Source organism: Pleurodeles waltl, chromosome 2_1, assembly GCF_031143425.1.
Source record: "Pleurodeles waltl isolate 20211129_DDA chromosome 2_1, aPleWal1.hap1.20221129, whole genome shotgun sequence".
Classification (NCBI taxonomy): Eukaryota; Metazoa; Chordata; class Amphibia; order Caudata; family Salamandridae; genus Pleurodeles; species Pleurodeles waltl.
The window spans coordinates 29,837,315-29,849,904 of NC_090438.1; the positions used below are offsets into that span (position 1 = coordinate 29,837,315).

General features: G+C 53.3%; 1 protein-coding gene across 2 annotated transcripts in view; it reads right to left on the reverse strand.

Moving 5' to 3' along the window:
* Positions 1-12,590, reverse strand: part of TAF1 (TATA-box binding protein associated factor 1) — a 290,896-nt gene that overhangs the window by 25,447 nt on the left and 252,859 nt on the right. For both annotated transcript variants that reach the window (XM_069209109.1, XM_069209102.1), the window contains exon 37: positions 10,471-10,575. In XM_069209109.1, the coding sequence (XP_069065210.1) occupies positions 10,471-10,575 (105 nt within the window). The remainder of the gene's footprint in view (positions 1-10,470; positions 10,576-12,590) is intronic.

The following is a 12,590-nucleotide window of genomic DNA, read 5'->3' on the forward strand; positions in this document are numbered from 1 at the left end:
CAGCGTGGGATATCTTCTGCATCCATCATGAACTCTTCTCCAGCTCCAGGGGTGCAGTGCTGAACTGTTCTTCATCACCATCAACCAACTCCTGCAAGTACAGCTGGGTGGGTAGTAGCTCCTACTCCTCCTGGACTCCACTGTGACTCTTGGACTTAGTCCCCTCTCTCCACAGGTCTTCTTTCTTCAGGAATCCACTGCTGGTTTTCTTGCAGTCTACTCTGGGTGCCTTGTGCCAGGGGCAGCATCCACAGGACCAGGAGTCTAGCATGTGCTTGTACAGATTGTGCCAGGGGGAGCATTCACAGGACCCTGAGTCTAGCATGGGCTAGTACAGACTGTGCCAGGTGATGCAGTCACAGGCTCCAGAGTATAGCATGTGCTTGTTCAGACTGTGCCAGGGACAGCAGTCACAGGCCCCCTAGTCTAGCATGTGCTTATACAGGCTGTGCCAGGGGCTGCGGTTACAGGACCCAGAGTCTAGCATGTGCTTGTACAGACTGTGCCAGGGGCTGCAGTCACAGGTCCCCGAGTCTAGCATGTGTTTGTACAGACTGTGTCAGGTGCTGCAGTCACAGGTCCCCGAGTCTAGCTTGTGCAGACTGTGCCAGGGGCTGCAGTCACAGGTCCCCGAGTCTAGCTTGTGCTTGTACAGACTGTGCCAGGGGCTGCAGTTACAGGTCCCTGAGTCTAGCATGTGGTTGTACAGACTGTGCCAGGGGCAGCAGTCACAGGTCCCCGAGTCTAGCATGTGCTTGTACAGACAGTGCCAGGGGCTGCAGTCACAGGTCCCCGAGTCTAGCATGTGCTTGTACAGACTGTGCCAGGGGCAATAGTCACAGGAACCGGAGTCTAGCATGTGAATGTACAGACTGTGCCAGGGGGAGCAATCACAGGACCCTATGACTAGCATGTGCTTGTACAGACTGTGCCAGGGGCTGCAGTCAAAGGTCCCCGTGCCTAGCATGTGCTTGTACAGACTGTGTCAGGGGCCGCAGCTGTAGGTCTCGGCATGTGCTTCTACAGACTGTGAAAGGGCAGCAGTCGTAGGTCCCTGCATTTGCTTGTACAGACTGTGTCAGAGGCTGCAGTCGTAGGTCTCAGCATGTGCTTGTACAGACTGTGCCAGGGGCAGCAGTCGTAGGTTGCAGCATGTGCTTGTACGGCCTGTGCCAGGGGCAGCAGTCGTAGGTTGCAGCATGTGCTTGTACAGACTGTGCCAGAGGGTTCAGTCATAGGTACCCGAGTCAAGCATGTGGTTGTACAGACTGTACCAGGGGCTGTAGTCACAGGACCCAGAGTCTAGCATGTGTTTGTACAGACTGTGCCAGGGGGTGCAGTCACAGGTCCCCGAGTGTAGCATGTGGTTGTACAGACAGTGCCAGGTGATGCAGTCACAGGTCCCAGAGTCTAGCATGTGGCTGTACAGACTGTGCCAGGGGCTGCAGCCACAGGACCCCAAGTCTAGCATGTGCTTGTATAGACTGTGCCAGGGGCAGCAGTCACAGGACCCAGAGTCTAGCTTGTGCTTGTACAGACAGTGCCAGGGGCTGCAGTCACAGGTCCCCGAGTCTAGCATGTGGTTGTACAGACTGTGCCAGGGGCAGCAGTCACAGAACCCAGAGTCTAGCTTGTGCTTATACAGACTGTGCCAGGGGCTGCAGTCAAGGGACACCGAGTCTATCGTGTGCTTATACAGACTGTGCCAGGGGATTCAGTCACAGGTCCCTGAGTCTAACATGTGCTTGTACAGACTGTGACAGGGGCAGCAGTCACCGGACCCAGAGTCTAGCATGTGGTTGTACAGACAGTGCCAGGGGCTGCACTCACAGGTCCCAGACTCCAGCATGTGCTTGTACAGACTGTGCCAGGACCTACAGTGACAGGACCCCAAGTCTAGCATGTACCTATACAGACTGTGCCAGGGGGTGAAGTCACAGGTACCAGAGTCTAGCATGTGCTTGTAAAGACTGTGCCAGGGGCAGCAGTCACTAGACCCGGAGTCTAGCATGTGCTTGTACAGACTGTGCCAGGAGCAGCATTCACAAGACCCTTAGTCCAGCATGTGCTTGTACAGACTGTGCCAGGGGCAGCAGCCACAGGACCCCGAGTCTAGCATGTGCTTGTACAGACTGTGCCAGGGGCTGCAGTCACAGGTCCCTGAGTCTAGCATGTGGTTGTACAGACTGTGCCAGTGGCCGCAGTTGTAGGTCTCAGCATGTTCTTGTACAGACTGTGCAAGGGTAGCAGTTGTACGTCCCAGCATGTGCTTGTACAGACTGTGCAGGGGCAGCAGTCGTAGGTCGCAGCATGTGCTTGTACAGACTGTGCCAGAGGGTTAAGTCATAGGTCCCAGAGTCTAGCATGTGCTTGTACAGACTGTGCCAGGGACTGCAGTCACAGGTCCCCGAATCTAGCATGTGCTTGTACAGACTGTGCTAGGGGCAGCAGTCACTGGACCCCCAGTCTAGCATGTGCTTGTACAGACTGTGTCAGGGGCTGCAGTCACAGGACCCCGAGTCTAGCATGTGCTTGTTCAGACTACAGTCACAGGCCCCCTAGTCTAGCATGTGCTTATACAGGCTGTGCCAGGGGCTGCAGTCACAGGACCCAGAGTCTAGCATGTGCTTGTACAGACTGTGCTAGGGGCAGCAGTCACTGGACCCCCAGTCTAGCATGTGCTTGTTCAGACTGTGCCAGGGGCAGCAGTCACAGGACCCCGATTCTAGCATGTGTTTGTACTGACTGTGCCAGGGGCAGCGGCCACAGGACCCCGAGTCTAGCATGTGCTTGTACAGACTGTGCCAGGGGCTGCAGTCACAGGTCCCTGAGTCTAGCATGTGCTTGTACAGACTGTGCCAGAGGCTGCTTTCACAGGACCCCCAGTCTAGTATGTGCTTGTAACGACAGTGCCAGGGGCTGCAGTCAGAGGTCCCAGAGTCTAGCATGTGCTTGTTCAGACTGTGCCAGGGGCTGCAGTCACAAGTCCCAGAGTCTAGCATGTGCTTGTACAGACTGCCTGAGGCTGCAGTCACAGGTCCCCGAGTCTAGCATGTGCTTGTACAGACTGTGTCAGGGGCCGCAGTTGTAGGTCTCACGGCCCCTGACACAGTCTGTACAAGCACATGCTAGACTCGGGGACCTGTGACTGCAGCCTCAGGCAGTCTGTACAAGCACATGCTAGACTCTGGGACTTGTGACTGCAGCCCCTGGCACAGTCTGAACAAGCACATGCTAGACTCTGGGACCTCTGACTGCAGCCCCTGGCACTGTCGTTACAAGCACATACTAGACTGGGGGTCCTGTGAAAGCAGCCTCTGGCACAGTCTGTACAAGCACATGCTAGACTCAGGGACCTGTGACTGCAGCCCCTGGCACAGTCTGTACAAGCACATGCTAGACTCGGGGTCCTGTGGCCGCTGCCCCTGGCACAGTCTGTACAAACACATGCTAGAATCGGGGTCCTGTGACTGCTGCCCCTGGCACAGTCTGAACAAGCACATGCTAGACTGGGGGTCCAGTGACATGTGCATGTGCAAGGGCAGCAGTCGTACGTCCCAGCATGTGCTTGTACAGACTGTGCAGGGGCAGCAATCGTAGGTCGCAGCATGTGCTTGTACAGACTGTGCCAGAGGGTTCAGTCATAGGTCCCAGAGTCTAGCATGTGCTTGTACAGACTGTGCCAGGGACTGCAGTCACAGGTCCCCGCATCTAGCATGTGCTGGTACAGACTTTGCCAGGGGCTGCAGTCACAAGTGCTCGAGTCCAGCATGTGCTTGTACAGACTGTGCCAGGGGCTGCAGTCACAGGTCCCTGAGTCTAGCATGTGGTTGTACAGACTGTGCCAGTGGCCGCAGTTGTAGGTCTCAGCATGTTCTTGTACAGACTGTGCAAGGGTAGCAGTCGTACGTCCCAGCATGTGCTTGTACAGACTGTGCAGGGGAAGCAATCGTAGGTCGCAGCATGTGCTTGTACAGACTGTGCCAGAGGGTTCAGTCATAGGTCCCAGAGTCTAGCATGTGCTTGTACAGACTGTGCCAGGGACTGCAGTCACAGGTCCCTGCATCTAGCATGTGCTGGTACAGACTTTGCCAGGGGCTGCAGTCACAAGTGCTCGAGTCCAGCATGTGCTTGTACAGACTGTGCCAGGGGATGCAGTCACAGGTCCCCAAGTCTAGCAAGTGCTTGTACAGACTGTGCCAGGGGGAGCATTCACAGGACCCTGAGTCTAAAATGTGCTAGTACAGACTGTGCCAGGTGATGCAGTCACAGGCTCCAGAGTCTAGCATGTGGTTGTGCAGACTGTGCCACGGGCTGCAGTCACAGGTTCAGAGTCTAGCATGTGCTTGTACAGAATGTGCCAGGGGCTGCAGTCACAGGTCCCCGAGTCTAGCATGTGATTGTACAGTCTGGTAGAGGCTTCAGGCATAGGTCCCCGAGTCAAGCATGTGCTTGTACAGACTGTGCCAGGGGCTGCAGTCGCAGAACCCCGAGTCTAGCATGTGCTTGCACAGACTGTGTCAGGGTATTCAGTCACAGGTCCCCAAGTCTTACATGTGCTTGTACAGACTGTGCCAGGGGCAGCAGTCAAAGGACCCTGAGTCTAACATGTGATTGTACAGACTGTGCCAGGGGATGCAGTCACAGGTCCCTGGGTCTAGCATGTGTTTGTACAGACTGTGCCAGGGGCAGCAGTCACGGGTCCCCGAGTCTAGCATGTGCTTGTACAGACTGTGCCAGGGGCTGCGGTCACAAGTCCCTGTGTCTAGCATGTGCTTGTACAGACTGTGCCAGGGGCTGCAGTCACAGGTCCCTGAGTCCAGCATGTGCTTGTACAGACTGTGCCAGGGGCTGCGGTCACAAGTCCCTGTGTCTAGCATGTGCTTTTACAGACTGTGCCAGGGGCAGCAGTCAGAGGACCCCAAGTCTAGAATATGCTTCTACAGACTGTGCTAGGGGCAGCAGTCACAGGACCCCAAGTCTAGCATGTGCTTGTACAGACTGTGCCAGGGGATACATTCACAGGTGACAGATTTTAACATGTGCTTGTACAGACTGTGCCAGGGGCTGCAGTAACAGGTCCCATAGTCTAGCATGTGCAGATTGTGCCAGGGGCTGCAGTCACAGGTCCCCGAGTCTAGCATGTGCTTGTACAGACAGTGCCAGGGGCTGCGGTCACAGGTCCCCGCTTCTAGCATGTGCTTGTACAGACTGTGCCAGGGCCAGCAGTCACAGGTCCTCAAGTCTAGCATGTGCTTGTACAGACTGTGCCAGGGGCTGCAGTCACAGGTCCTCGAGTCAAGCATGTGCTTGTACAGACTGTGCCAGGGGCTGTGTAGGAGGCTGGACTGGCTTGTAGTGAGTACCAAGGGGTACTTGCACCTTGCACCTTGCACCAGGCCCAGTTATCCCTTATTAGTGTATAGGGTGTCTAGCAGCTTAGGCTGATAGATAATGGTAGCTTAGCAGAGCAGCTTAGGCTGAACTAGGAGACGTGTGAAGCTACTACAGTACCACTTAGTGTCATATGCACAATATCATAAGAAAACACAATACACAGTTATACTAAAAATAAAGGTACTTTATTTTTATGACAATATGCCAAAGTATCTTAGAGTGTACCCTCAGTGAGAGGATAGGAATATACACAAGATATATATACACAATAGCAAAAATATGCAGTATAGTCTTAGAAAACAGTGCAAACAATGTATAGTTACAATAGGATGCAATGGGGAAACATAGGGATAGGGGCAACACAAACCATATACTCCAAAAGTGGAATGCGAACCACGAATGGACCCCAAACCTATGTGACCTTGTAGAGGGTCGCTGGGACTATTAGAAAATAGTGAGAGTTAGAAAAATAACCCTCCCCAAGACCCTGAAAAGTGAGTGCAAAGTGCACTAAAGTTCCCCTAAGGACAAAATAGTCGTGTTAGAGGGAAAATGCAAGGAAAACACAAATCAGCAATGCAACAACGATGGATTCCTGACTGAGGGTACCTGTGGAACAAGGGGACCAAGTCCAAAAGTCACAAGCAGCTCGGAGATGGGCAGATGCCCAAGAAATGCCAGCGGTTGGTGCAAAGAAGCTCTTACTAGGCTGAAGAACTGTGAATACTGCAGGAACGACAAGGGCTAGAGACTTCCCCTTTGGAGGATGGATCCCCCACGCCTTGGAGAGTCGTGCAGAAGTGTTTTCCCGCCGGATGGACGCCAACAAGCCTTGCTACACGCAAATCGTGCGTTTAGCGTTTTTGGACGCTGCTGGGGCCCAGGAGGGACCAGGAGGTCGCAAATTGGACCTGCAGAGAGAGGGGACGTCGAGCAAGACAAAGAGCCCTCACTGAAGCAGGTAGCACCCGGAGAAGTGCCAGAAACAGGCAGTACGAGGATGCGTGAAACGGTGCTCGCCGAAGTTTCACAAAGGAGTCCCACGTCGCCGGAGACCAACTTAGAAAGTCGTGCAAGGCAGGTTAGAGTGCCGTGGACCCAGGCTTGGCTGTGCACGAAGGATTTCCGCCGGAAGTGCACAGGGGCCGGAGTAGCTTGCAAAGTCGCGGTTCCCAGCAATGCAGCCCAGCGAGGTGAGGCAAGGACTTACCTCCACCAAACTTGGGCTGAAGAGTCACTGGACTGTGGGGGTCACTTGGACGGTGTCGCTGGATTCGAGGGACCTCGCTCGTCGTGCTGAGAGGAGACCCAAGGGACCGGTAATGCAGCTTTTTGGTGCCTGCGGTTGCAGGGGGAAGATTCCGTCGACCCACGGGAGATTTCTTCGGAGCTTCTGGTGCAGAGAGGAGGCAGACTACCCCCACAGCATGCACAAGCAGGAAAACAGTCGAGAAGGCGGCAGGATCAGCGTTACAGAGTTGCAGTAGTCGTCTTTGCTACTATGTTGCAGGTTTGCAGGCTTCCAGCGCGGTCAGCGGTCGATTCCTTATCAGAAGGTGAAGAGAGAGATGCAGAGGAACTCGGCAGAGCTCATGCATTCGTTATCTGAAGTTTCCCCAGAGACAGAGACCCTAAATAGCCAGAAAAGAGGGTTTGGCTACCTAGGAGAGAGGATAGGCTACTAACACCTGAAGGAGCCTATCAGCAGGAGTCTCTGACGTCACCTGGTGGCACTGGCCACTCAGAGCAGTCCAGTGTGCCAGCAGCACCTCTGTTTCCAAGATGGCAGAGGTCTGGAGCACACTGGAGGAGCTCTGGACACCTCCCAGGGGAGGTGCAGGTCAGGGGAGTGGTCACTCCCCTTTCCTTTGTCCAGTTTCGCGCCAGAGCAGGGGCTAAGGGGTCCCTGAACCGGTGTAGACTGGCTTATGCAGAATTGGGCACATCTGTGCCCAACAAAGCATTTCCAGAGGCTGGGGGAGGCTACTCCTCCCCTGCCTTCACACCATTTTCCAAAGGGAGAGGGTGTCACACCCTCTCTCAGAGGAAGTTCTTTGTTCTGCCATCCTGGGCCAGGCCTGGCTGGACCCCAGGAGGGCAGCTGCCTGTCTGAGGGGTTGGCAGCAGCAGCAGCTGCAGTGAAACCCCAGGAAGGGCAGTTTGGCAGTACCAGGGTCTGTGCTACAGACCACTGGGATCATGGAATTGTACCAACAATGCGAGGATGGCATAGAGGGGGCAATTCCATGATCATAGACATGTTACATGGCCATATTCGGAGTTACCATGGTGAAGCTACATATAGGTAGTGACCTATATGTAGTGCACGCGTGTAATGGTGTCCCCGCACTCACAAAGTTCAGTGAATTGGCTCTGAACAATGTGGGGGCACCTTGGCTAGTGCCAGGGTGCCCTCACACTAAGTAACTTTGCACCTAACCTTTACCAGGTAAAGGTTAGACATATAGGTGACTTATAAGTTACTTAAGTGCAGTGTAAAATGGCTGTGAAATAACGTGGACGTTATTTCACTCAGGCTGCAGTGGCAGGCCTGTGTAAGAATTGTCAGAGCTCCCTATGGGTGGCAAAAGAAATGCTGCAGCCCATAGGGATCTCCTGGAACCCCAATACCCTGGGTACCTCAGTACCATATACTAGGGAATTATAAGGGTGTTCCAGTAAGCCAATGTAAATTGGTAAAATTGGTCACTAGCCTGTTAGTGACAATTTGAAAGTAATGAGAGAGCATAACCACTGAGGTTCTGGTTAGCAGAGCCTCAGTGAGACAGTTAGGCACCACACAGGGAACATGTACATGCACACCTATGAGCACTGGGGCCCTGTGTGACAGGGTCCCAGTGACACATACATATAGGCCACAAACCTATGAGCACTGGGGTCCTGACCAGCAGGATCCCAGTGACACATAACAACCAAACTGAAAACATAGTGTTTTCACTATGAGCACTGGGGCCTGGCTATCAGGATCCCAGTGAGACAGTGAAAACAGTGACAAACACCCTGACATACACTCACAAACAGGCCAAAAGTGGGGGTAACAAGGCTAGAAAGAGGCTACCTTCTCACAGGCTGCAGTTGCAGAACCCAGAGTCTAGCATGTGCTTGTACAGACTGTGCCAGGGGCTGCAGTCACAGGTCCCAGAGTCTAGCATGTGCTTGTACAGACTGTGCTAGGGGCAGCAGTCACTGGACCCCCAGTCTAGCATGTGCTTGTACAGACTGTGCCAGGGGCTGCAGTCACAGGACCCCGAGTCTAGCATGTGCTTGTTCAGACTGCAGTCACAGGCCCCCTAGTCTAGCATGTGCTTATACAGGCTGTGCCAGGGGCTGCAGTCACAGGACCCAGAGTCTAGCATGTGCTTGTACAGACTGTGCCAGGGGCTGCACTCACAGGTCCCAGAGTCTAGCATGTGCTTGTACAGACTGTGCTAGGGGCAGCAGTCACTGGACCCCCAGTCTAGCATGTGCTTGTTCAGACTGTGCCAGGGGCAGCAGTCACAGGACCCCGAATCTAGCATGTGCTTGTACAGACTGTGCCAGGGGCTGCAGTCACAGGTCCCTGAGTCTAGCATGTGCATTTACAGGCTGTGCCAGGGGCTGTGGTCACAAGTCCCTGTGTCTAGCATGTGCTTGTACAGACTGTGCCAGGGGCAGCAGTCAGAGGACCCCGAGTCTAGAATGTGCTTCTACAGACTGTGCCAGGGGCAGCAGTCACAGGACCCTGAGTCTAGCATATGCTTGTAACGACTCTGCCAGGGGATACGTTCACAGGTGACAGATTTTAACATGTGCATGTACAGACTGTGCAAGGGGCTGCATTCACAGGTACCCGAGTCTAACATGTGCTTGTACAGACAGTGCCAGGGGCTGCGGTCGCAGGTCCCCGCTTCTAGCATGTGCTTGTACAGACTGTGCCAGGGCCAGCAGTCACAGGTCCTCAAGTCTAGCATGTGCTTGTACAGACTGTGCCAGGGGCTGCAGTCACAGGTCCTCGAATCAAGCATGTGCTTGTACAGACTGTGCCAGGGGCTGCAGTTGCAGAACCCCGAGTCTAGCATGTGCTTGTACAGACTGTGCCAGGGGCTGCAGTCACAGGTCCCAGAGTCTAGCATGTGCTTGTACAGACTGTGCTAGGGGCAGCAGTCACTGGACTCCCAGTCTAGCATGCGCTTGTACAGACTGTGCCAGGGGCTGCAGTCACAGGACCCCGAGTCTAGCATGTGCTTGTTGAGACTGCAGTCACAGGCCCCCTAGTCTAGCATGTGCTTGTACAGACTGTGCCAGGGGCTGCACTCACAGGTCCCAGAGTCTAGCATGTGCTTGTACAGACTGTGCTAGGGGCAGCAGTCACAGGACCCCGAATCTAGCATGTGCTTGTACAGACTGTGCCAGGGGCTGCAGTCACAGGTCCCTGAGTCTAGCATGTGCTTATACAGGCTGTGCCAGGGGCTGCGGTCACAAGTCCCTGTGTCTAGCATGTGCTTGTACAGACTGTGCAAGGGGCTGCATTCACAGGACCCCAAGTCTGGCATATGCTTGTAACGACTGTGCCAGGGGATACATTCACAGGTGACAGATTTTAACATGTGCATGTACAGACTGTGCAAGGGGCTGCATTCACAGGTACCAGAGTCTAGCATGTGCTTGTACAGACTGTGACAGGGGCTGCGGTCACAGGTCCCCGTTTCTAGCATGTGCTTGTACAGACTGTGCCAGGGGCTGCGGTCACAGGTCCCCGCTTCTAGCGTGTGGTTGTACAGACTGTGCCAGGGGATACATTCACAGGTGACAGATTTTAATATGTGCTTGTACAGACTGTGCCAGGAGCTGTAGTCACAGGTCCCCGAGTCTAGCATGTGCATGTACAGACTGTGTCAGGGGCTGCAGTCACAGGTCCCCGTTTCTAGCATGTGCTTGTACAGACTGTGCCAGGGCCAGCAGTCAGAGGTCCTCAAGTCTAGCATGTGGTTGTACAGACTGCGCCAGAGGCTTCAGTCACAGGTCCCCGAGCCTAGCATGTACCTTTTAAGCCTTTGCCAGTGCGGTACTCACAGGAGCTGGAGTCTTGGGCTTTCCATCATCATCGTCGTCATCTTCAAAGCCTTCAATATCAACATCTGAGTCTTCCTCACCTAATCGACCTCGGCCTAAACGCATCTGGAAAAGAACCGACATATTAGGGCAGGTTCAGAAGGCTAAGCTCTTTTTGAGTATTCCTACCTGTACGCAGACCTCCAAGCCTCGTCACGAACTAACCTATTAAATGCGCATAGGCTAACCATTACTCAACTGAAGGACCATCCATATTCTCATCTGAAGCCCTCGTCAAAGTTGCATCCTTAGTAGAGTGCCTCAACACCTTCAGAGCCTTACTGAAACAGTCCCAAAGAAAGATCTCTCGAAAGACAGTCCTGCGCAACTGGGACAGTCCTCGTTCTTGACCTAGCTGGATCCACACCTGATGATCCATTAGGAGTCTCAACCATAGCCCTATCCAAAGCCCCATCCTAAGTACCACAGAGAGTCTTCGTCTTTGAGCTACGACACAAGCACCAGCCGGATCCACACCTGGTGCATCATTATGGGTCCCAACCATAGCCCTATCCAAAGGAAAATCCTCATATTGACCTATGACGCAAGACGCCAGTGGATCTACACACTGTGCACCATCATGAGTCCCAACCTAGGCCATCTATAAAGCCTCGTCCTACGACTCTCCTGACCAAAACCATTTGAAACTCTCACAGTCACCTCCCAAGAATCACATTCTAAACTCTGTCCATAGCACTCCCCAGACCCACACACTAGCAGCTCCACAGCCCCTGGCAAAGTCATCAACTATAATCTAGAGCCACATCCTAACCAAGATCAGGAGCTCCCACCTGAGCCAGATCCTAACCAAGATCAGGAGCTCCCACCAGAGCCACACCCCAACCAAGATCAGGAGCTCCCACCAGAGCCACATCCCAACCAAGATCAGGAGCTCCCACCAGAGCCACACCCCAACCAAGATCAGGAGCTCCCACCAGAGCCACATCCTAACCAAGATCAGGAGCTCCCACCAGAGCCACATCCCAACCAAGATCAGGAGCTCCCACCTGAGCCACATCCTAACCAAGATCAGGAGCTCCCACCAGAGCCACATCCCAACCAAGATCAGGAGCTCCCACCAGAGCCACACCCCAACCAAGATCAGGAGCTCCCACCAGAGCCACACCCCAACCAAGATCAGGAGCTCCCACCAGAGCCACATCCCAACCAAGATCAGGAGCTACATCAGGAGTTGCATTCTAACCAAGATCAGCTGCCCCCAACAGAGCGGCATCCTAACCAAGTTAAGGAGCTCCATCCGAAGCCACATTCTAACCAAGATCAGAAGCTACCTCCAGAGGTGCATCCTAAGCAGGATCAGGAGCTCCCTCTAAAGGTACATACTTAGCAAGATCAGGAGCTCCTCCAGAGCTGCATCCTACAGCACTGCCAGGAGCCTCCTCCAGGGCTACATCCTAACCAGGGTCAGGACCATCCTCCACAGCCACATTGTAGGAAGTTGGCTCTGTATGTGCTATTTCAAAGTAAGGAATAGCATGCACAGAGTCCAAGGGTTCCCCTTAGAGGTAAAATAGTGATAAAAATAGATAATACTAATGCTCTATTTTGTGGTAGTGTGGTCGAGCAGTAGGCTTATCCAAGGAGTAGTGTTAAGCATTTGTTGTACATACACATAGACAATAAATGAGGTACACACACTCAGAGACAAATCCAGCCAATAGGTTTTGTATAGAAAAATATCTTTTCTTAGTTTATTTTAAGAACTACAGGTTCAAATTTAACATGTAATATCTTGTTTGAAAGGTATTGCAGGTAAGTACATTAGGAACTTTGAATCATTTCAATTGCATGTATACTTTTCAAGTTATTCACAAATAGCTACTTTAAAAGTGGACACAGTGCAATTTTCACAGTTCCTGGGGGAGGTAAGTTTTTGTTAGTTTTACCAGGTAAGTAAGACACTTACAGGGTTCAGTTCTTGGTCCAAGGTAGCCCACCGTTGGGGGTTCAGAGCAACCCCAAAGTTACCACACCAGCAGCTCAGGGCCGGTCAGGTGCAGAGTTCAAAGTGGTGCCCAAAATGCATAGGCTATAATGGAGAGAAGGGGGTGCCCCGGTTC